Source organism: Eumetopias jubatus, unplaced genomic scaffold (genome assembly GCF_037043125.1).
Source record: "Eumetopias jubatus isolate StellerSeaLion01/CBP00866 unplaced genomic scaffold, mEumJub1_p1.0 scaffold_3, whole genome shotgun sequence".
NCBI classification, from domain to species: Eukaryota; Metazoa; Chordata; class Mammalia; order Carnivora; family Otariidae; genus Eumetopias; species Eumetopias jubatus.
In genome coordinates, this window is record NW_028274809.1 from 38,836,357 (window position 1) to 38,857,203 (window position 20,847).

Genomic DNA, 20,847 nt, shown 5'->3' on the forward strand with positions numbered 1-20,847 from the left:
GCAGAAAGGAATCTTGTCACATTCATTATCATGTGCTCATTTATTTAGGAACTGAAGTTACTGCTTCATCGTTCTACTCTGCTGTTTTCTCAAGGCAAAATGTGTGGTTATGTGGACACCTTACTTACCATGTTAGCCATGCTTTTAAAGGTGGGTATTGGTCTTTCTGTATATTAGCATTGTTGACTTCTTAAATGTTTAGAATTTGATTTAAACATAGATTATAGCTATTAAAGTTGTAAAAATGAAAGTCAGGTACAGACAGAAGACTTAGAAGTTAATGGTATGTACAGTTGACCTTTGAACAACATGGTAATTAGGGGCACCAACCCTAACGCAGTTGGAAATCCATGTATAACTTTTGACTTCTAAAAACTTAACTACTGATAGCCTACTGTTGAATGGAAGTCTTACTGATAACATGAACAGTTGATTAACATGTATTTTGTATGTTGTATGTATTATATACTGTATTCTCCTTGCTGGAGAAAAAAAATGTTAAGAAAATTAGAAGGAAGAGAAAATACATTTACAGTACTGTACCATAAAAAATTCGTGTATAAGTGAATCTGCAATTCAAACCTATGTTGTTCAAGGGTCGACTGTAATTTAAAGTTCTACATGAAAGTATAAACTTGACTGTAGAGTAAGTTCAACAAAATCTTTGCGAGTACATATCTAGAAAAGCAAGAACCATAACATAATCAAGTATTGGCCTTCTGGACACTACCATATGCCAAAATTGTTCGTTTTGCAAAAATGTTTTCCACATGTGACATCATTTCTGAATCTCGCGTTTTTACACTAGACTGTAAGTAGTTTGTGTGTGTGTGTGTGTGTGTGTGTGTGTAAGTTAATTTATGTAACTTCTTTTTCCTTACTAAGGTGTGATCTAAATTCCTCTGGTAAGAAAAAAATCAGTGTATTCATTCTCTTTTAGGTGTTTAAATACACAATGCTTTGGCCTTTTTTTTTTTTTTTCCTACTAAGAGTTCAGGCACACCTGCAATACTTCCATCCCAGAGATTTTCTTTTTCTTTTTTTTTAAGATTTTATTTGTTTCAGAGAGAGTGAGTGTGTGAGCAGAGGGAGAGGGACAAGCCGACTCCACGCTGAGCACAGCGCTTAATGTCCTGGGACTCAATCCCAGGACTCTAAGATCATGACCTGAGCAGAAGTCAGAGGCTTAACCTGCTGAGCCACCCAGTCACACTGCCCCCACCCCCCCCATAGATTTTCTTTAAAAAGTTATATGACTGGAGCGCCTGGCTGGCTTAGTTGGTAGAGTTTGCAACTCGATCTCGGGGTTGTGAGTTTGAGCCCTGCGTTAGGTGTAGAGATTACTTAGAAATAAAATATTAAAAAGAAATTATATGACTAAAAAATCTCAAATTTTTATCTTTAATTCAGGTAGCAATGAATAGAGCCCAAGTTTGTTTGATATCTAGTTCCAAATCTGGAGAGAGGCATCTCTACCTTATTAAAGTGTCAAGAGACAAAATATCAGACAATAGTGACCAAGAGACAGCAAATTGTGATGCAAAAGGTAATTCTTTCATTTGCTTTATTACATAAAATTTGGCTGAGTTAAAAAAAATTCATGAAGTATCACCTGATAGTAACCTAATTGAAAATATACCCTTTTCAAATAAAATGAAATTTTCTAATCCAGATCCCTTAAGTATAATAAACTCATTTGATGTTAAAAAAGAAAGGAAGGTTATATAAATTAACTTTTAAAAAATTAAAAGGAAAACATCTGCTTGGATCTTTCTGTGAAAAAACTAAACAGAACTTTCGACTTTTTTTAAAAAAGAAAATATACCTTATATTAAGAAATTTGTGAAGATTAGATGGCAATATAAATTACTATATTTGTCCAGTGACTTCAATGACATGTTTCATTCTCTGTTAAATTCATTTTTGAATGTAGCAATAGTCATAGCAAATGTAGCAATAGTCATAGAAACTCTGAAACTAAATTGCTTTGACCCAGTCTCAGGTAATATGATTTTAAAAGGCGTCTATTTTTAGCTGGTAATGCATCAAGTAAGTTTGGGTGACATTATTACTCAGAAAACATGAAAAGAGTCTAAACTAGAGGTATCAGTCTGGCAGAAAATTATTTCATTGTTAATTAATTCAGTAGACATTTATTAAATAATTGTTACAGGCATGGCAGTATGCCTGGCATAAGTTTTTAGAATTCAGAAGAGCTGAATCTCTATAAGCACATTTTAAGGACCTAACATTAAGCAAAGTTTTGCAGGGGAGCAGAGTCAGGAGAGGAATGAGGGTCAGCTGCTCATAATCTAGCCATAAATGCCTCAGAGCCCTGCCATTTCAACAGTCCATGAATTCTGGGCCCATCCAAAGGTAGACTCTGCTTCATGTGTTTAGGACTGTATTTCCTTAAGTTATATTTTTCTGTATATGTGACCCTACCTGGTTTTTTTCTTTCACTATTTTCTCATTTCAGGTCCATTGTTGGTTTTTCTTAGGCTCATAAGGTTTTTTTTGTTAGTTCATTTCCCCATGGTGGGGATCACATTACACTGGTGTGTACCAGGATAGGATATAGGGCCTCTTTATGTTACATGCATGTTTATATTCTGATTTTTTCACTCAGCATTTTCTCACAGATGTTTTCTCATGTTGCTCTCTTCACTTCATAGCTGTTATCATTAAGGAATGTGTAATATTCCATTGGATAGCAGTTCCATACTTTAATTATTCCCTTATTTTTTGATATATGGTTGCTTCTGATAATTTTCTCTTATAGATAATACTATAGTGAGCATCTTCATGCTTATATATCCATATATATATTTTTTTTAAGATTTTGTTTATTTGACAGAGAGCGAGAGATCACAAGTAGGCAGACAGGTAGGCAGGGAGAGGGAGCAGCAGGCTCCCTGTCGAGTAAGGAGCCCGACGCGGGACCCGATCCTAGGACACTGGGATCATGACCTGAGCCGAAGGCAGACGCCTGCCTAACCAACTGAGCCACCCAGGCACCCCTATATCCATATTTTTGACTACTTGTGTAGGATAGAGTCTCAGAATTCTGGGTCAAAGACTAAAAATTTTTGTGGCTTTCGATATTTCTCAAGAATTATAAATTTATAAAAAGGGGGCTTCTTACAGACAAATAAGGCAAGATTTTTAAGGAAGGAAATATTGAGGCAGAGGAAAGAAAATTAAGATTATAAAAAGATCAAGAACAATCTGAATCTCAAAGTATGAATTTCAAGTCCTTTGTTAAACATTTGAATGCTTTGTATGGGTAGAATCCTGTATCTGACCTCAGTTATGGAACACACACTTGTTCTGCCCTAGAGGACCATATATCCTAGCTAGCACTGAGAGATACAAATGAGGTAGCTGGACTTTGTAGAGGACAAATCCAAAGTAAGAATTACCTGGGATTGCAGATTGTTAGGCAGAGCAGAAAGGGTGGTGTTGAAGTAGTGTAAATAAGCAACTATCCACTTGTCATATTGTCAGAAGAGTGTTGGCAAGAATTCAGGCCCATAGGATTGTGATTATTAAATTTAACCTTAAAATTGATCATATGAATTTTTCTAATACTGCTATTTCTGAAAATATAGTGTCCTAACTGATTGTCACTGGCATCATTTTAGCAATATTTGCTGTACTCACGAGTGTCTTGACAAAAGATGACTGGTGGAACCTTCTGTTGAAGGCCATATACTGCTTGTGTGACCTATCCCGATTTCAGGAGGCTGAGTTACTTGTGGATTCTTCATTGGAATATTATTCATTTTATGATGACAAGCAAAAACGGAAAGAACTAGAATACTTTGGTCTTTCTGCTGCAATACTGGACAAAAATTTCAGAAAGGCATACAACTATATCAGGTAATTTTCTAATAGCTTATTTTAGAGTCTTTGAAAGAGTATGTGTATTCACTTTGACTTAGTCTCTTATGCTCAAGAATTAATAAGTTTTTGTTTTAACTCTCTTGTTGCTTACTCGTTAATTCAGTTCATTGGTGATTCTCAGTGGCATCCCCTCTCATATATTCAACCTTTTGTGCCTTAATCTTCCCATTTATAAAATGGATATCATCATACTACCACCTGGTAGGATTATTGTGAGAGTTAAGTGAATTATTATATATAAGGCCTTTTAACAATGTCTGGCACACATTATTATTAGCTATTATTCACTGTTCATTGTACTGCAGCTGTAGGGTTGGGGAGAAACGGTGAAATTTAAACTATTTGATTTTTTATTGTTTAAAAGTTTGTTGAGAAGAACAAGCAAGATATAGAAATACTAACTTAAGCAAGCATTTTCTGGGAAAAATCTTTGTGTAAATATTTCTGCTTAAATACCCTGGGACAATCTGCTTTTTCTTGGAAGATGTTGCTGCACTGAAGGATTTCATTCTTAGAAATCAGAAGTTTTTCTTTTTACATGATTTTTTATCCTCACCCTCTTTCTGCAATTTTAGGGTAATGGTAATGGAAAATGTCAATAAACCTCAGCTCTGGAACATTTTCAATCAGGTTACCATGCACTCCCAAGAAGTACGACATCATCGCTTCTGTCTTCGCCTAATGCTGAAAAACCCAGATAATCATGCCCTGTGTGTCTTAAATGGACACAATGCATTTGTATCTGGTAGTTTTAAGCATGCACTTGGTAAGTGTCCTGGACATGACTTTGTCAGGTGTGGATGGAGTGGTGGTTAACAGCTAGGCCTCTGGAGCGGAACTACCTGTGTTTAAATAGCTTAAATATCCTCATGACAAGGTATTCTACCTCTCCCTGCCTCAGTTTCTTTATCTCTGAAATGGAGGTAATAATTGGACCTACCTTATAAATTATTGTGAAAATTAAACGAGTTAATATAAAGTATTTTTTAAAATGTTTGGCACATGTAATAAGTAGCTATTAGCAACAACGATAATTAATATTTTCCTTATGAAGCTTTGGTTTCAAAAGTCTGGAGTAAGTTATAATTCATTTTAAAAGTCCACAATTCTCCCTGCTTAGGCTTGATTTTTTTTTTTTAATTTTGAAGATTTTTATTTATTAGAGAGAGCACACAAGCGGGGAGCAGCCGGCAGAGGGAGAGGGAGAGACAGGCTCCCTGCTGAGCAGGGAACCCTATGCGGGGCTTGATCAGGGTCGAAGGCAGATACTTAACCGACTGAGCCATGGCCCCCGACTCTCTTTGAGAGAGGGAGCATGCATGAGCCGGGGGAGGGGCAGAGAGAAAGCAAGAGAGAATCTTAAGCAGGCTCCACACCCAGCATGGAGCCCAACACAGGGCTCTATCTCACAGCCCTGAGATCATGACCTGAGCCAAAATCAAGAACCAGAAGCTTAACCAACCGAGGTGCCCAGGCGCCCTGGCTTGCTTTTAAAATAATTTTCATTAATTGTGGATGCTTTGCCGCCTGATTTTAATTTGTTGTACAAAAAAAGGATTTAAGATTTGCTGATAGTTTGTTCCTCTAGGAGACAGGTCTTTATGTCAAGATTGATTTACATGGTGCTTGCTAATTCTAATTAAACTCAGGGAAAATTAATCACTTGAAATTTTCTGTATAATGAATCAGAAGCAAACACATAGAAAAATATCTGGCTAAATGTTTAAACTTAAAATGAGCATGCGTTTCTTGGTGCCTAAAAGCTAGTGTTGCCAGGTTCACTTCTGGATAAACTGGGATGTTGGCTATTTAAATACTTTCAGTGTTTCTTCATGTATGGCTGGTATTTTTATAATTGTTCAGCCAGTAACCTTGAACATCAGATGTTGAAACTGTCCTCCACTGTGTGTGCTTTTTGGAATTGTTTAATATTAAGAAATATAAAATAGAGATTTATATTGTCTTAAATTTAGGACCTTTTATAGAGGTAAAAATAGAAAGTCCAAATGGCAGTCTACCATCTGTGCTGCTAAAGAGATTCTGTGGTGCAGTTTCTTCTGATATAGAAGCTGGAAAGAATGGAAGCTTTTATCTATATATGATAAATTATAGATCATCCCTTTATAAGAAAAATTTACTTAAAAATTTTTTTAAATTCCCCTATCTCATATGGTTAAGCTTTTGTTTGACATGAAATAATTGCATATATAGAATACATGGAAACAAGGAACACATCTTTTTCTCAGGAAAAACAAAATAGTGCTACACTTGGGAAACAACACCCATAATCTAAAAAACAAAACTATTTTTCTTTTTCTCACCTCCATGATCCATCGTATTTGAATTTATAAGACAGATCAATTAATTTTACAAAAGAATTTGCCAAAAGACACATTCCCTTGTTTCTTTTAAAATAGATTTAAGATCATAAAATAGATTTATGATCACAATTGATAAATTGTTTTAGAAATATTATTCTACATAGAAGTGTCTAGCTGTGCCTAAAAGAAAGTTACTTTTAGTTGCTCATATTTAATCTTTGTAGTCAGGATACATTTATAGGTAAATCCTCCTAATTTTGCTATATTTTATACATTGATTTAAAATTCAAATTAATGTGTATCTGGTTGATATTTTAGAAAGCACACCTTCCATATGTTAAAAATCAGTACTGCTTAGCCATAAAATATATTTGAAGAAATAAGGAACCATGCTTATGTCACACCATCTGACATCACTGTTCTTTTTTCAGGACAATATGTGCAAGCCTTTCGCACCCATCCCCATGAACCTCTCTATAGCCTCTGTATAGGCCTAACGTTTATTCACATGGCATCTCAGAAGTATGTATTAAGGAGACATGCTCTTACTGTGCAGGTAATTCATTTGGATTTCTCATTACTTAGTTTTATGTTCTTTTAAAATGAATATACTTAATGCTTTTATTGTCCTGCTTCAAAAGTAATACCTGCTTAGTATACATGGTGAGAGTTCCCAGCACCTATCCTGTGTTCAGCACTCAGGGACTCAACATCTAGTGGTGTTCCTGGCTAAGGCTTGTGCAGCCATGTAGAAAGGGGACACAGCAGAATCTGGAGGCATCCTTATACTCTAGAGCCCTTGAGGCCTCCAGCCTTCTAGGTCCTGAAGATTGATTTATTGTAAATCCATTAAAAATATATATATACATACATACAATAATGTATGAATATGTGACTATGTGACTGTTTCCTTATATCATCACCAACAAATTGCTCTTTTAAAGAGAGCAATTTGGTTTTACTTTTTTAAAGATTTTATTTATTTATTTGACAGAGACACAGCGAGAGAGAGAGAGCACAAGTAGGGGGAGTGGGAGAAGGAGAAGCAGGCTCCCCACTGAGCAGGGAGCCCGATGTGGGGCTTGATCCCAGGACCCTGGGACTATGACCCGAGCCAAAGGTAGATGCTTAATGACTGAGCCACCCAGACGCCCCAAAGCTTTCTTGGTTCTTACAGCAATTTGAAATTAGCATTTTTATTTTCTTGTTTACTTTTTTATATAGCTTGTGTTCTCTAATATGAATATAAACTCCGGGGATTCCTGTGTGGCTCAGTTAGTTTAGCATCTGACTCTTGATTTCAGCTCAGGTCATGATCTTGGACAAGTGGACTAGAGCCTGCTTAGGTTTCTCTCTCTCCCTCTGCCCTTCCCGGCCCCACCCCCATGACGAAGTGCACGTTCTCTCTCTCTCTCAAAAAAAAAAAAAGTATAAATTCCAAGAGATCAGGGAGTCTCTTTTGTTCACCGCTGTATCTTTAAAACTTTTGTGTTGTTTTTATGTTGATATGTTTGATTTGATGCATTTTAAAGACATGTTTTTTTAAGTAGTTATGGAAGGAAAGAAAATGTTGGCTTGAATGGAGTAGGAGGATTGAGTAAAAGATTTTTTGTTTTGTTTTTTAAAGTAAAATGGTTAAAAGAAAGCCTAAATTCAAATGATGATAATTGTTAAAGCTGGGTATTGGGGTTCATTATAATGTTCTCTTTACTTTTGTATATTTGAAAATTTTCATAATAAAAAGTAAAAAAAAAACCAAATTTTCCTTTTCTTGGGTATTTATTTGTGAAATTTATCTACTTCTTGCTCTGTGCTTTTTTTCCTCTCTTAATGGATACTTTTGCTATATTAAGTAATATAAGATTGCTTATTATAAATTAAACAAATACGTAATGAACACGCACTATGCTGGGAACTGGGCATATAGCACGGAGTATACAGGCAGAATTCCTTGCCTTCATGAAACTTACATTCTGGTAAATACTGACAGGAAATTTTTATGGACTGACTCATTATTAAATAGTTAAAATACGTAGTTTTTTGGCCTGGTAAGGAAAAAATTTATATACTTCAAAGTAATTTAGAAGCTAAATTTCAAATCACTTTTAGAGTAAACAGCAGATTTTAATTGGTTGAGATAGAGATCAAACAGCAGGAGATGAGTATATGGAAGTTTGTTGTCCTAATCTCTGTACTTTTGTGTGTGTGAAACATTTTCCATTAAAGTTTCTAAAAACAAGTTTTATTATAAATACCATGATTCTTAAATTGTTTTAATTTCTCATGAATCTGTTTCTTCATACTACATGACCAGTTTGTTTCCCTTTGGATTACTTAAAAGCAAACTAGTTTCATATGTTTTATTGTCTTTCCTACCTTTATATTATATCATGAAAGTAAAATCCTTTATGATTTCTTCTATCTGTATTTAGTATCTTATAGGCAGTGTATACTTGGGCCCTTTAGTGAATAATGTGATAAAAATGTTTGAAATGTAACATACTTAATGTAAAAAGAATTCTTGTTTCTATTTCATTAAAAATTTTTTGTGATATTTTTGTAGTTTTTATATTTGATGATTCGTAGTACCTAAGAGATAAAGTGACTTGCAAGTTTCTTTGGATTGCAATAGTTCATCTGGGTTTACTTACTATTCTTCCTCAGATTTTTGCACTTTGTCATTTTAAAATTTGGTATTTCTCTGAGACTGATAGTTTGTCTGCTTTACTTAACAGAGAACCATAATTTTCAGTGGAATAGAGGTCATATTCCTATGTAGGTTCTTTTATTATGCAGAAAATATGATTTGTTTAGTGAACATAATTATTTTTATCCCTAAAATGCTTTAATTCTAAAGAATTCATTAATTTTTATTATTTATTTATTTATGAAGAAAAATTTGTGACCATTTATTAGAAAGCAGATCACCCAGGGAATAGTTGCATTTTATATTCTCTATTCACAGATAATATATTTATTTAATTACTTAACATAGGACACTTGCATCTCTGCAGTATGTAACTTTCTGTGGCTGGTAACTTGAAGCTGCATTAAAGGGGGAAATTGATACAGGAGGAGGTAAAGAAGCAAGTTGCTTTTGGACACCGTGACACACATGGAGCCTGCATTATTATAGCTGTGCTCTGAAATAACCAGTTTTTCCATAAAGTCTTTGAGTCAGAACCTTTCGGGGAAAAAAAAAAGTTTTTTGGGTTAAGAAGGTATTAAGGTCCTGAGAGATAACCATTTACCCAGAAAGCATCTTCTCCCTGAGAAGAAACCTTTCTAAAATTATTGTAAGGGCTCAGATTTTATATTTTGCTCAAGGTTTTAGACATCTTGAATCAAAAAGTTTATTGGACTCTAACGTCACAAAAGCCAACTTGGAACCTTCAAAAAAAAAATCCTGTGTTCTTACAGATTATGGATCTTTGACAGTTGTGACATTTGGCTTTGTTTTCTGTGAATATTTTTGTCCTTAGCTTAAAAAAAATCTTTTATATCTTCAGAAGAGCTCTTGACTACGCTGTGATATGGCACTACACTACAGACACATGTTCTTTTAGGATGGGACTGTCTCTTTTTTAAATTGTATTCTGTACAGGATATACCTGGCACATATATTGGTTCAAATACATACTTGTCAAATGATTATAATACTGAATTGTTTATCTTTTTGGTAGGGATTTTCCTTTCTTAATCGATACCTCAGTATACGTGGACCTTGCCAGGAGTCATTCTACAATTTGGGCCGTGGCCTTCACCAACTGGGGCTGATTCATCTTGCAATCCACTATTATCAGAAGGCCCTGGAACTCCCTCCACTTGTGGTAGAGGTATTGTATGATTTACTTTTTCTTTTTTTAAAAAAAGATTTTATTTATTTATTAGAGAGAGCTCGCGAGCAGGGATAGGGACAAAGGGAGAGGGAGGGAGAGAATCTCAAGCAGACTTCATGCTGAGCACGGAGTCTGATGTGAAGCTTGATCTCATGACCCTGGGATCAATGACCTGGGCCAAAATCAAGAGTCAGTGCTTAACCAACTGAGCCACCCAGGCGTCCCTGTATGATTCACTTTAAAAACTGATGAGTCACTTCATTTCATCTATAGATAAGTGCAGTTAGCTCATGTTGTAGCCCAGACAGTGAAATAAATTATGTATTAGAATGTATTTTTTCTTTATTGAATGCATTTATGTAATTGTGTTCAGCAACAAGTAGATCTTTGTCATTCTGGCCTTGTGACCTGATCAGCAACCATGTGGACATACACAACTTATGGTTATGACCATCTCTTTCTTTTTTTTTTTTTTAAAGATTTATTTATTTTGAGAGAGTGAGAATGAGAGAGAGAGAGTACATGAGAGGGGGGAGGGTTAGAGGGAGAAGCAGGCTCCTTGCTGAGCAGAGAGCCTGATGCGGGACTTGATCCCGGGACTCCAGGATCATGGCCTGAGCCGAAGGCAGTCGCTTAACCGACTGAGCCACCCAGGCGCCCGGTTATGAATATTTCAGTTACCTTAAGGTAGCCCCCCTGGTTTACAGGGATGAGCTGGTAGACACAAAGCCTGAGTATTGAGTAATGTAGCCATTGTTCATTTTCAAGTTCAAGTGTAATGAACGTATTTCTTTAAAAAGATGAAAGACCAGTATAAATGTAGTTTTGTTTAAGATAATGTAATACAGGGTAAAGTGTTGCTAGTACTATGATAATCTATGTTTAAAGTCTCATTCTTGGCTAACAGACACATGAAAAAATGTTCAACATCATTAGCCATCAGGGAAATTCAAATCAAAACCACATTGAGATACCACCTTACACCAGTTAGAATGGCAAAAATTAACAAGGTAGGAAACAACAAATGTTGGAGACAATGTGGAGAAAGGGGAACCCTCTTACACTGTTGGTGGGAATGTAAGTTGGTGCAGCCACTTTGGAAAATAGTATGGAGATTCCTCAAAAAGTTAAAAATAGAGCTACCCTATGACCCAGCAATTGCACTCCTGGGTATTTACCCCAAAGACACAGATGTAGTGAAAAGAAGGTCCATATGCACCCCAATGTTCATAGCAGTAATGTCCACAATAGCCAAACTGGAAGGAGCCGAGATGCCCTTCAACAGATGAATGGATAAAGCAGATGTGATCCATATATACAATGGAATATTACTCAGCCATCAGAAAGGATGGATACCCACCATTTACATCAACATGGATGGAACTGGAGGGGATTATGCTAAGTGAAATAAGTCCAGCAGAGAAAGTCAATTATCATATGGTTTCACTTATCTGTGGAACATAAGGAAGAGCATGGAGGACATTAGGTGTTGGGGTTAATGTAAAGCGTGAAATCAGCCATAATACCTGGCTTGCTAAAATGTAACAGAGCCTGCTGGAGGCGAGGGAAGGTTTTGGAGAAGGGTGTAGGCCTTTGGAATGCTGAGGCCTGCGTGACCACTCTGCCGCTGGAATGCCGTGGGGATGCTGGCCATTCCTGGCAATTAGGAGAAGAAAGGGATAAATGAAGGGGAAATCAGAGGGGGAGATGAACCATGAGAGACTATGGACTCCAGGAAACAAACTGAGTGTTTCAGAGGGGAGGGGGGTGGGGGGATGGGCTAGCCCGGTGATGGTTATTAAGGAGGGCATGTATTGCAAGGAGCACTGTATGGTGACTAACATAATATAATAAAAAATTAAAAAATAAAGTCTCATTCTTATTTTAAATTTCTGGAGAAAAATATTGTTTTCATTGTTAATTTTTTTAAGTTGCACTCATAATTCTTATATGCCCTCACAACTGTTTTGTATTACTCTTGTTCAATGTTAGTCATTAAACAAATGAATATGTACTTTTACAGTTAGGCTGATGAAATATATACACTTTTGCATTCTTTATTTCATAAATACCTTTAGGTATTGGGGTGCCTGGGTGGCTCAGTCGTTAAGCGTCTGCCTTCGGCTTGGGTCATGGTCCGAGGGTCCTGGGATCAAGCCCCACATGGGGCTCCCTGCTTGGCGGGAAGCCTGCTTCTCCCTCTCCCACTCCCCTGCTTGTGTTCCCTCTCTCGCTGTGTCTCTCTCTGGCAAATAAATAAAAATCTTTAAAAAAAAAAATACCTGTAGGTATTGCTCCTTAAGCTTTATAGGTATCATTTTTCATTGTTGCAGATATTTTTATAGTTGACTCCAAAATTTTTAACTGGGGAAGATTTAGAAACATAGATCTAACCTACTCTATTGAGTTCATTACTTTGCTATTTAAGTAGGAAAAGGGTGTAATAACACCCCTGGGGTAATATTATTATTAAATTGGTGTATGTCTTCTTACGCCTTTCTGCTATATAGTATAGGTATTTTTTTCCCATCTGGTCATTTGTGGTATAATTTTTCTTTTTTAGATGCATAAGTTTTACGTTTTTCTAATGAAATCGTATCTATTGACCTTTTCCTTTATAGTTTCTACTTTTGCTATTATACTTGGAAGGGCCTTTCCTACCCAAGACTATATTATTCAACTATGATTTTTTTCTTTTATGGTTTCATTTCCTTAATCTTAAATTCTTCATCTGGATTTTATTCTGCTATTGCTTCTGGGTGAGACTTTTTTCTTTAACTTACTGGTTAGACATTTTAAATTATTTAATGATATAGTTATTACAGTGATTAACTGAATCAGCATTACCTAATAAAATTTAGATCCAAGGTATATGCCTAGTTTTATACTTTTTTTAGTATCATGAATTTTAATATTTGAATACTTATACTTATGAAACTATTATTTGCCATAAGATTGTCCTGGTTGTCAGTTTGAAATATAAAACTCATTCATGTATTTTTCCTCCTAGGGTATAGAAGTTGACCAGTTAGACTTGCGAAGAGATATTGCCTACAACTTGTCTCTCATTTATCAGAGCAGTGGGAATATTGGAATGGCTCAAAAGCTTTTGTATACCTATTGCTGTATATAAAGTACCTCAACTGAGAAAGAAGCATTGGTGCTGTGTGTGTGGACCAGTATTTTCTGTCTAAGGGCTTACTTAGTATTAACCCCAAACCGGAAATGACAATTTCAGAATTATCTGTGTATTTAATTTTTAATATGTGATAATCTTTTGATATGCAAAATTATCATTCCTATAAGAATTTGTATATTCTTCTGTCATTTTCTTTTAGTATTTTTTAGTAAAATTGTCCCCAAAGGTGAAATGGTGAATGTTAGCCTTTAAGCCAGCTTGGGGTTAAATATGCTAATTTTTTACTCATACCATTTATTCATCTGTGCATTCAGTACTAAACACCTGTGTACCAGGCCCTGTGATGGGTGCTTGAAATACAGTAGTAGGGCAGAAGTGACCTCTCAATACAGTTCTTTTTTTTTTTTCAATACGGTTCTTTAAATACACAACTTGAGTATATATTAATTTGAAAGAGATGTTTCTGCATTTTCTACCTACATTATCATGTTGAGTCATCCACTTATTTGTGCTTTGTTGCTATTGCACAGGCAGTTTCACAACTATATAGAAAGGAAAGACCAAACCAATTGGGATGCTTTCTCATAGCAACACAATTATGTAATTCGCTTGGCTCCTAAGAAAATTATTTGAAATGGTTATGTGGTAGGAAGACACCTAATTGAGTTAATCTTTTACTTTTCACCTGCATGTATCTTCGTTGTACAGATTGAGACCTGGGAGGCTGGCATAATTCAAAACATCCTGTTCTGAGGCAGATAAAAAAAATGCATTACCAATGTTGGTGGCTTTCTGACAAAAAAATAGAAAAGAGAGGACCACATTCAATAATGTGACCTAGTTTGCATTTCAAGATCAATAGGAATGTAGGAAGACTAGGGAATTATATGTATGGAATAAAGTATTGCTGTAATAAACTACAAAAAGTAGATTAAAATTTTTTTATTAAATATGGTATGTTCTTGAATCTAAGATAATACTTGTAAGATATACTATTGGTTTACTAACGGCTTTCGAGAGTTTCTTTTTAGAGGAAAAATGCTGTAATAAGTGTGCGTGTGGATTATAAGACCCAGTCTAATTGTGGGAGGGAAACAAGTAAGAGACTTAGGATCAAAGAAATACAATGAGGGCTTTTTAGGAATTCTTAACTGCTCTTTATCCTGCATACATAACTTTGTAGTTGAAAAGCAAAATTCATATGTAATAAGTAAATGTATCATGCAGTCTGCATGTGTGTATTTAAATGTGTATATAATTTAAATTCTATTTTTATAATTAAAGTTAATTGTTTCACATGCTTATATATTTTATTTCATGCCATTTGCAGGTAATGATAAAGCTAACTGATAGTGTTTAAGTTAGATTTATATCTTTGAATCCTATGGAATTGAGTATTTTATGTTCTGAGTTTTTCTTTTGAGTTAAACTCACTGGGCTATTGGGGCGCCTGGGTGGCTCAGTCGGTTGGGCGTCTGCCTTCGGCTCAGGTCATGATCCCAGGGTCCTGGGATTGAGCCCCACATCAGGCTCCCTGTTCAGCGGGGAGCCTGCTTCTCCCCTCTTCCTCCTGCTAGTGCTCTCTCTCTCTTGCTATCTCATATAAATAAAACCTTTAAAAAAAAAAAACTCACTGGACTATGACTCCAGTTGAAGTGCTGAACAGCTTTATAGGAAACAATAAATCTCTCCAGCAGTATTTTAAGAAAAAATGTTGACATTGCATGAATTTGTTTAGCATTTAAAATCATAGCTACCATTTGCTGAGTGTTTACTATGCTACTGTATGCCAAGTACAGTGCTGGATACTCTAGATACATTATCTCTGCTCCTCTCAGAGAATCACCTGCAAGGTAGGTCTTATATACAGGAATATACTTATTCCAATTCAGAGTAACAGCAACATAGCAATTGAGCATAAGTTTATTTTAGAAAGAAAAATGAGAATGGCTGTTATTTTTTCTGTCCTCTAGGTGTTCAGCCTATTAAAAACCTGTAGTAAACATCTTTGGAGGTGTCTTTTAAAAAGCTGATGCTCACTTTCTTACCTACCATCCTCCCTGCAGCCATGGGATCCTGATAGCCACTTTATACAGTAAGATTTTTTTCTACTGGTTCCTGTTGATTCAGCTGAGAGTCTCCTAAGCCAAGCTGGGCCAATCAGGAGTTTCCTCGCTCCTTCCCTGGGAATTTTAGAATTGAGATGGAGTTTTTCTGTAGGGTTGGAACATGAGGACAATTTCTGCTTTCCCTGTGGGCCAACTAGCAGTTAACCCTTCTGTTGAGCAAGAAAAGTAGAACCTATGCGTTAAGCAGAACTGAGATGGAGAGGAAACCCCGTGGGTTCCTAGAGATTTTCTAGTTTCCATTCCCGTCCTTTCTAAAGCTGTGTTTTTACCCTTGGGTTCTTTGTATAAGATATATCCAATTCTATAATTCCACTGTAAAATTTATACTAGCTGTAGTTTTTCTGTTATTTGCACCAAAAATAGTCCTGATACACTGTCATTCCATTTTTGTTTTCATTTAGCTTTCATGCTTTCTAGCTATGTTCACAAGAAGGAAGGGCAGAGAGCAAACAAGGACAATGTCCTGGAGTTTTAAGTATTGTCAAGTCTAATCCACAATAAAGAGGCTTTTAAAAACTTCAGAGCAAGAACAGTAGGAATGTGCCTACTGTCTGTTGGTGTAAAGTTGACAGTAAGACCATAGAGTTGTCCAATTTCATGCACAATGGTAGTTAACACTATTAAGAAGCAGAATACTTAAACGGAACAAGGTAGAAAAGCCTGGAAAAGAAGGAGTTAAATCCTGAGGCTGTGGTAAGGGAGAACTATAAATGTTTGATCTCCGGGTCCAAAGTCCCAAATCCAATTGCTGTTATGAAACTGCAAATTACAATTTTTGAGGCATTCTAAAGAAGAAAATGATCAAATGAACTGAGTATTTGAAGTGGGAAAAAGGTGGATTCTGGAAACCACTTGAGTATGATGTTCCTGACATGATTCTAGTTGTGTGCACGTAGAAGTGATGTTCCTTAGACCTACTCCTTTTCCTTGGAAGGGGACTTGATAGCCCAGAGGACTACTACAGTTCTGGTGTATCTGGATTTCAGAGTACTTGCGGAAGCCTACATGGTATGCCTGTGGATTAAATGGAGAAATGTGGCTGGTTGATCTGCCGTGGAGCAGTGGAGCGAAGACTGCCTGGCAGGAGTCCCATGATGGCGCGGACATAGCTCAGTCCTTAGTTCCAGACTTGCTCAGGAGCTGAGGCACAGCTTAAGGCTGCTAACAGCTGAAGGCAGTCAACTAACCACATCCCTGTTTACAGAGACACCACAGAGGTTTCAAGACCAAAAAACTGCCAAAAACCCAAAACAAAGCAGAGATGACAGGCAGATGACAAAATAATTTTAGAAGCTAAAAAGCAAATGGGCAATTAGCAAGTAACTTAATAAACCAGAGAAGAATGAAAGCTAAGTGCACACAGGTGGTATGGGAGGCAGCCAGAAGCAAGCTGATGCGAGCCTGAGAGGCTCCTGCATGAGAGACAATGGGTATCTACAGGCAGGTCAGGTGGAGCCGATGAAAGTCGGCTAAGAAGCAGCGAGACCCTCCTAGTTACCCTCTTCATCTAGAGCGCGTTACCACTTCACCCCCTCCCCTCCAGAACACCGGTGGGTCATCTGGAGTGGCCTTACCAGGATCTCTGGATTCAGGAATACCAGGCGGAGCTGAAGGTGGAGTGTTGAAAGCAGAGGATTAAGTGAAAGTCTGCGCACCGAACAGTGATCTTGGCCTCCTATTTAACTCCCAGAACACGAGCAGCCAAGTTATATCCTCCAAGCAGGGGATTAGAGGGTTCCTTTCTGAGGAAAACCCGGCCCAAGAGAAGAGACCTATAGAGACTGATAGCTGGAGGTCTCCAGGGGAACAACTTGGTCCTGGCCCAGGGGAGCCTGCCAATGGGCAAACCCGTCCCACCCCACCGAGCCCCAGTCAGCGTGTGGCACCTTGCCATTCAAGGGGGCGAACAGCTCGGGAGCAGTAAGCATTTGAGGAAAGCCTCATTAGTGACAGAGATTCTGATGAGCAAACAGGTGGGGGAGAGGGGGAACTCAAAGAAAACAAATAATGCAGGAAATAGAGAAATAAAGAAAATGTAATTGATATCCCCAGATGAGAAAATATTGTCTACATGGAAAGAGGCATATATAAAAAGAAATATTCAAAAATTAAGAGCTTTATGACATCAAAAGTGTAACTGCTGAAATCAATCCAATGGAAAGGTTGGGAAAATTGAAGTTTAGAAAAAAAAAATGGAAAATTTAAGACATGAAGAAATTTCAGATGAGGAAATCAAAGGCTACAAAACAGCCTAAATGAGAAGTTCTTTGTGGCAGTTACCAGAGCTTATAAATTTCAAGGTGCTTGATTGCTTGGTTGTAATTCCAGTAGGAGGAACAAAACGTCTGCAATGATTTTTACAGTTTTTATTTTTTTTAAGTAGGCTCTATGCCCAATGTGGGGCTCCAACACAACCCCAAGATCAAGAGTTGCATGCTCTATCAACTGAGCCAGCCAACACCCCCTGCAATGATTTTTTTTTAATATGCTGTAGATGGCAGTATATTTCTATAAACTCGGAAGTACACTTCATCATTTCATTGTCTTAATACAGTTATGCCAGCTTTTAACATTTTCCTCCAAAAAGCTTAAATTTTTTATTTGGATAGAAAAACATCAGTATCCTCTATGTTTTGGCAATCACATCCAAAACTCTGTCCCTTTGCATGCTGTCAGCATGGAAAGGACAGCTGGAGCCCCAACGTGTGTTTCTCGTTGCCCATTTTTCTCCCTTGACCAAAAAAAGTGTCTGGCAGATATCAGGGTAACCTCTTCATGCTAAAAGTTTCTAACGATACCTGAAGATCGTACCCGACATTTACCCTGTTGCAGGCTCAAAGTAAGCAAGCTTAGAATTAGAATTAGCAGGACCGCTTGACATTTTAGGAAAGAAAGTCAGGTGTTTATGTTCAGCAAAAGGAGTTCAAACATGAAGGGAGGAAAGTCAAGAAACAGGTTCTTCTTGCTTAGTGACCCACAGCTGCCTACAACAGGACAGGTGGAAGTCAGTTCTGATGCCGCAGGTTCTAGGATGTCAGATCCCTCCTTCTCAAGCTCGTGTTGTAACAAAAGAAGTAGTGTTTCTCATCGAAGCTTACCTACATACCTATAGACTGATGAAAGAAGTATTGTAATAACTTGCTTTACAGAATTAGGTCTATCTTGTTTGGACAGAGACGCGGGGTAAGTTTATGGTGTGAGTGAGGCTGATACGCCTCTTCTCCATCTCAGGTGCTTCTGTTCGCTGACCAAAGGCGGAGAAAGGTAGCCGCTCTGACCACAAGAGGGAGGATGCTATTCACAGAACCCTCCAGCCGCACGAAAGCTTGCAGTTGGGAGCATCGAGATCACCTCCTCATCAGGCCGGGGGAGGCTGCAAAGCCGAGAGAGAGCCGCAGTGAGCCCTACAAAGAGGGCCCTTTGATCTGAGGGCCACAGCATAGAAGAGGCTGGAAAGCACTACCTCTGAGTCACTCTCCAGGCGTAGATTAAAGCCAGCTTTGGGGTGAGTCAAGAACAGTTCACATTGACTCTATTTCCAGGAGATGACCAAAACCTAAAAGTATCCTGATCACTTCAGCGGTGTTAAATAACAGGATGGGTTTTTGTCTCTTCTTTTCCCTTCCTCTCCCCGCTATTTTTCTAGAGGGTCTCTAGTAAGCCTAAGAGACCAGGTTAGCTTGTAACCGAGTTGAAGGTTTGCTGGGTCAGTCACTATTGACAACGTAAAGGTCTGTTTGTCTTGTAGGTGATTCATGTGAAAAGACCTCAAGTTTGCCTCCTAGCATGCATAAGACTTGTAGGATCTGATTTAACCCTCTCAGGTGAAAAGAGGTTCTGTGCGTGCCTCTCTGCATGGAGTCAGAATCACTGGATTGTAGGGCACCAGCACCTTAACAGGTGAACCAAGCTGCTCTCCCAGATGGTTTTACCAATTATGCGAGGATACCTGTTTCCCTGTGCCCCATTCAAACGTTTTTCCCCAGTTGGGAGGTGGAGAATGGTTGGTGCATTTGTATACTGGTAACGTTGAAACCTATTTTCTCACATGCTTATAGATCTTTTGGAGTTTTTCCTTCTTTGAATTGCTTTTGTTATATCCTTTGCCCATATTAAAAGATACTGGGTCCTATTATTGAATTGTAGACACTCTATTTAATCTGGAATTAAGTCTTTGTCGCTTTTTTCACTTTATTTTATGGTGTCTTTTTGTAAAACTCAATTTTCTTTTCTTTCTTGGCCAACATGAAACTTCAACAAAGTTTAGGAAAGTAAGGAGGATCCTGAAAAAGCCAGCGGAGTTCTTAGGAAGATTCCAGGAGAAGGCAGACTGTCTGCATCCCCATTGGGGACAAAGAGTAGGACCTTTGAGACAGTCTGGGTGGGAAAGCTAACAAGTCCTGGGAGCAGAGAAGCAGCTGCAGAAGTATGGCTGTACTTCCCATACACTCAGAGGCAGAGGTAGATTTTGAAGGGTTTACAAGTCTCTCCTTTGAGACGCTGTAAGAACTGAAAATACAGAGAGGCTACCTGGGCCGTGTGCTTGACTGCCTAAGGGCTTCAGAGCAAATTTTTGACTTTGCCGCACAACGCAAGCGATTCTAGTTTCATCACAAAGCCAGAAGTCTTCTGCAGGAGAGTCAAGGAGTTACGTGTTGTTCAAGGCAGTGGAGGTTGGCAGGGGTCAAGTAAGTACTGGCAGCTGTGGGTCAACTTGAGGTCTCTCGAGAGGCAAAAGAAACTCCTGAGATTTTTCATTTTAAAAAAAATGTATTATTTCAGGGGTGCCTGGCTGGCTCAATTGGTAGAGCATGCAGCTCAGTCTCGGGGTTGTGAGTTCGAGCCCCACACTGGGTGTAGAGATTGCTTAAAAGTAAAATCTTTAAAAATTACATGTATATTATTTCAGATACGGAGCTTCGATCGTTAGTGCTTCTTGTGTCCTGTTTATGTAATCTTTGCTTACCTCCAAATCGTATTGGTGTTCTCCTATGTGTTTTGGTTTTTAATTCAATTCATTAGAACCAAAAAAAAACCCAAAACAGTTTTACTAATTTTGCCCGCTGTCCACCTACTGCCTCTGGCAACCACAAATCTGTTCTCTAGGAGTCTGTTTCTTTGTTCTGTTTTTTAGATTCCATGTGTAAGAGAAATCATATAGTGCTTATCTTTTTCTGACTTATTTCACTTAGCATAATGCCATCAAGGTCTTGTTCTTTTTGATGGCTGAATGTTATTCCTGTGTGTGTATATGTGTGTGCGTACACACACACATACACATATCGTATATCACATTGTCTTTATCCATGTATTGATGGACACTTAGGTTGTTTCCATATCTTGGCTAGTGTAAATAATGCCTCAATAAATATAGGGGTGTATATGTTTTCAAATTAGTGTTTTTGTTTTCTTTAGGTAAATACGCAGAAGTGGAATTGCTGGATCATATGGTAGGTCTATTTTTAATTTTTTTGAGAAACCTCCATACTATTTTCCATAGTGGCTGCACCAGT

At 37.6% G+C, this 20,847-nt stretch overlaps 1 protein-coding gene and 1 long non-coding RNA gene across 5 annotated transcripts in view; both read left to right on the forward strand.

Annotated features, from left to right (window-relative positions):
* GTF3C3 (general transcription factor IIIC subunit 3) overlaps positions 1-14,501 on the forward strand; it is a 44,480-nt gene extending 29,979 nt beyond the window's left edge. For both annotated transcript variants that reach the window (XM_028124949.2, XM_088021611.1), the window contains 7 exons: positions 49-150; positions 1,411-1,546; positions 3,645-3,882; positions 4,482-4,672; positions 6,659-6,783; positions 9,911-10,063; positions 13,077-14,501. In XM_028124949.2, coding sequence (XP_027980750.1) covers positions 49-150; positions 1,411-1,546; positions 3,645-3,882; positions 4,482-4,672; positions 6,659-6,783; positions 9,911-10,063; positions 13,077-13,199 — 1,068 coding nt within the window. In that variant the 3' untranslated portion in view covers positions 13,200-14,501. The remainder of the gene's footprint in view (positions 1-48; positions 151-1,410; positions 1,547-3,644; positions 3,883-4,481; positions 4,673-6,658; positions 6,784-9,910; positions 10,064-13,076) is intronic.
* Positions 14,502-14,634: 133 nt separating this feature from the next.
* Positions 14,635-20,847, forward strand: part of LOC114224810 (uncharacterized) — a 38,380-nt gene continuing 32,167 nt past the window's right edge. For all 3 annotated transcript variants that reach the window (XR_015767853.1, XR_015767852.1, XR_003612464.2), the window contains exons 1-3: positions 14,635-15,300; positions 18,566-18,839; positions 20,750-20,784. This is a non-coding gene — a long non-coding RNA (uncharacterized LOC114224810). The remainder of the gene's footprint in view (positions 15,301-18,565; positions 18,840-20,749; positions 20,785-20,847) is intronic.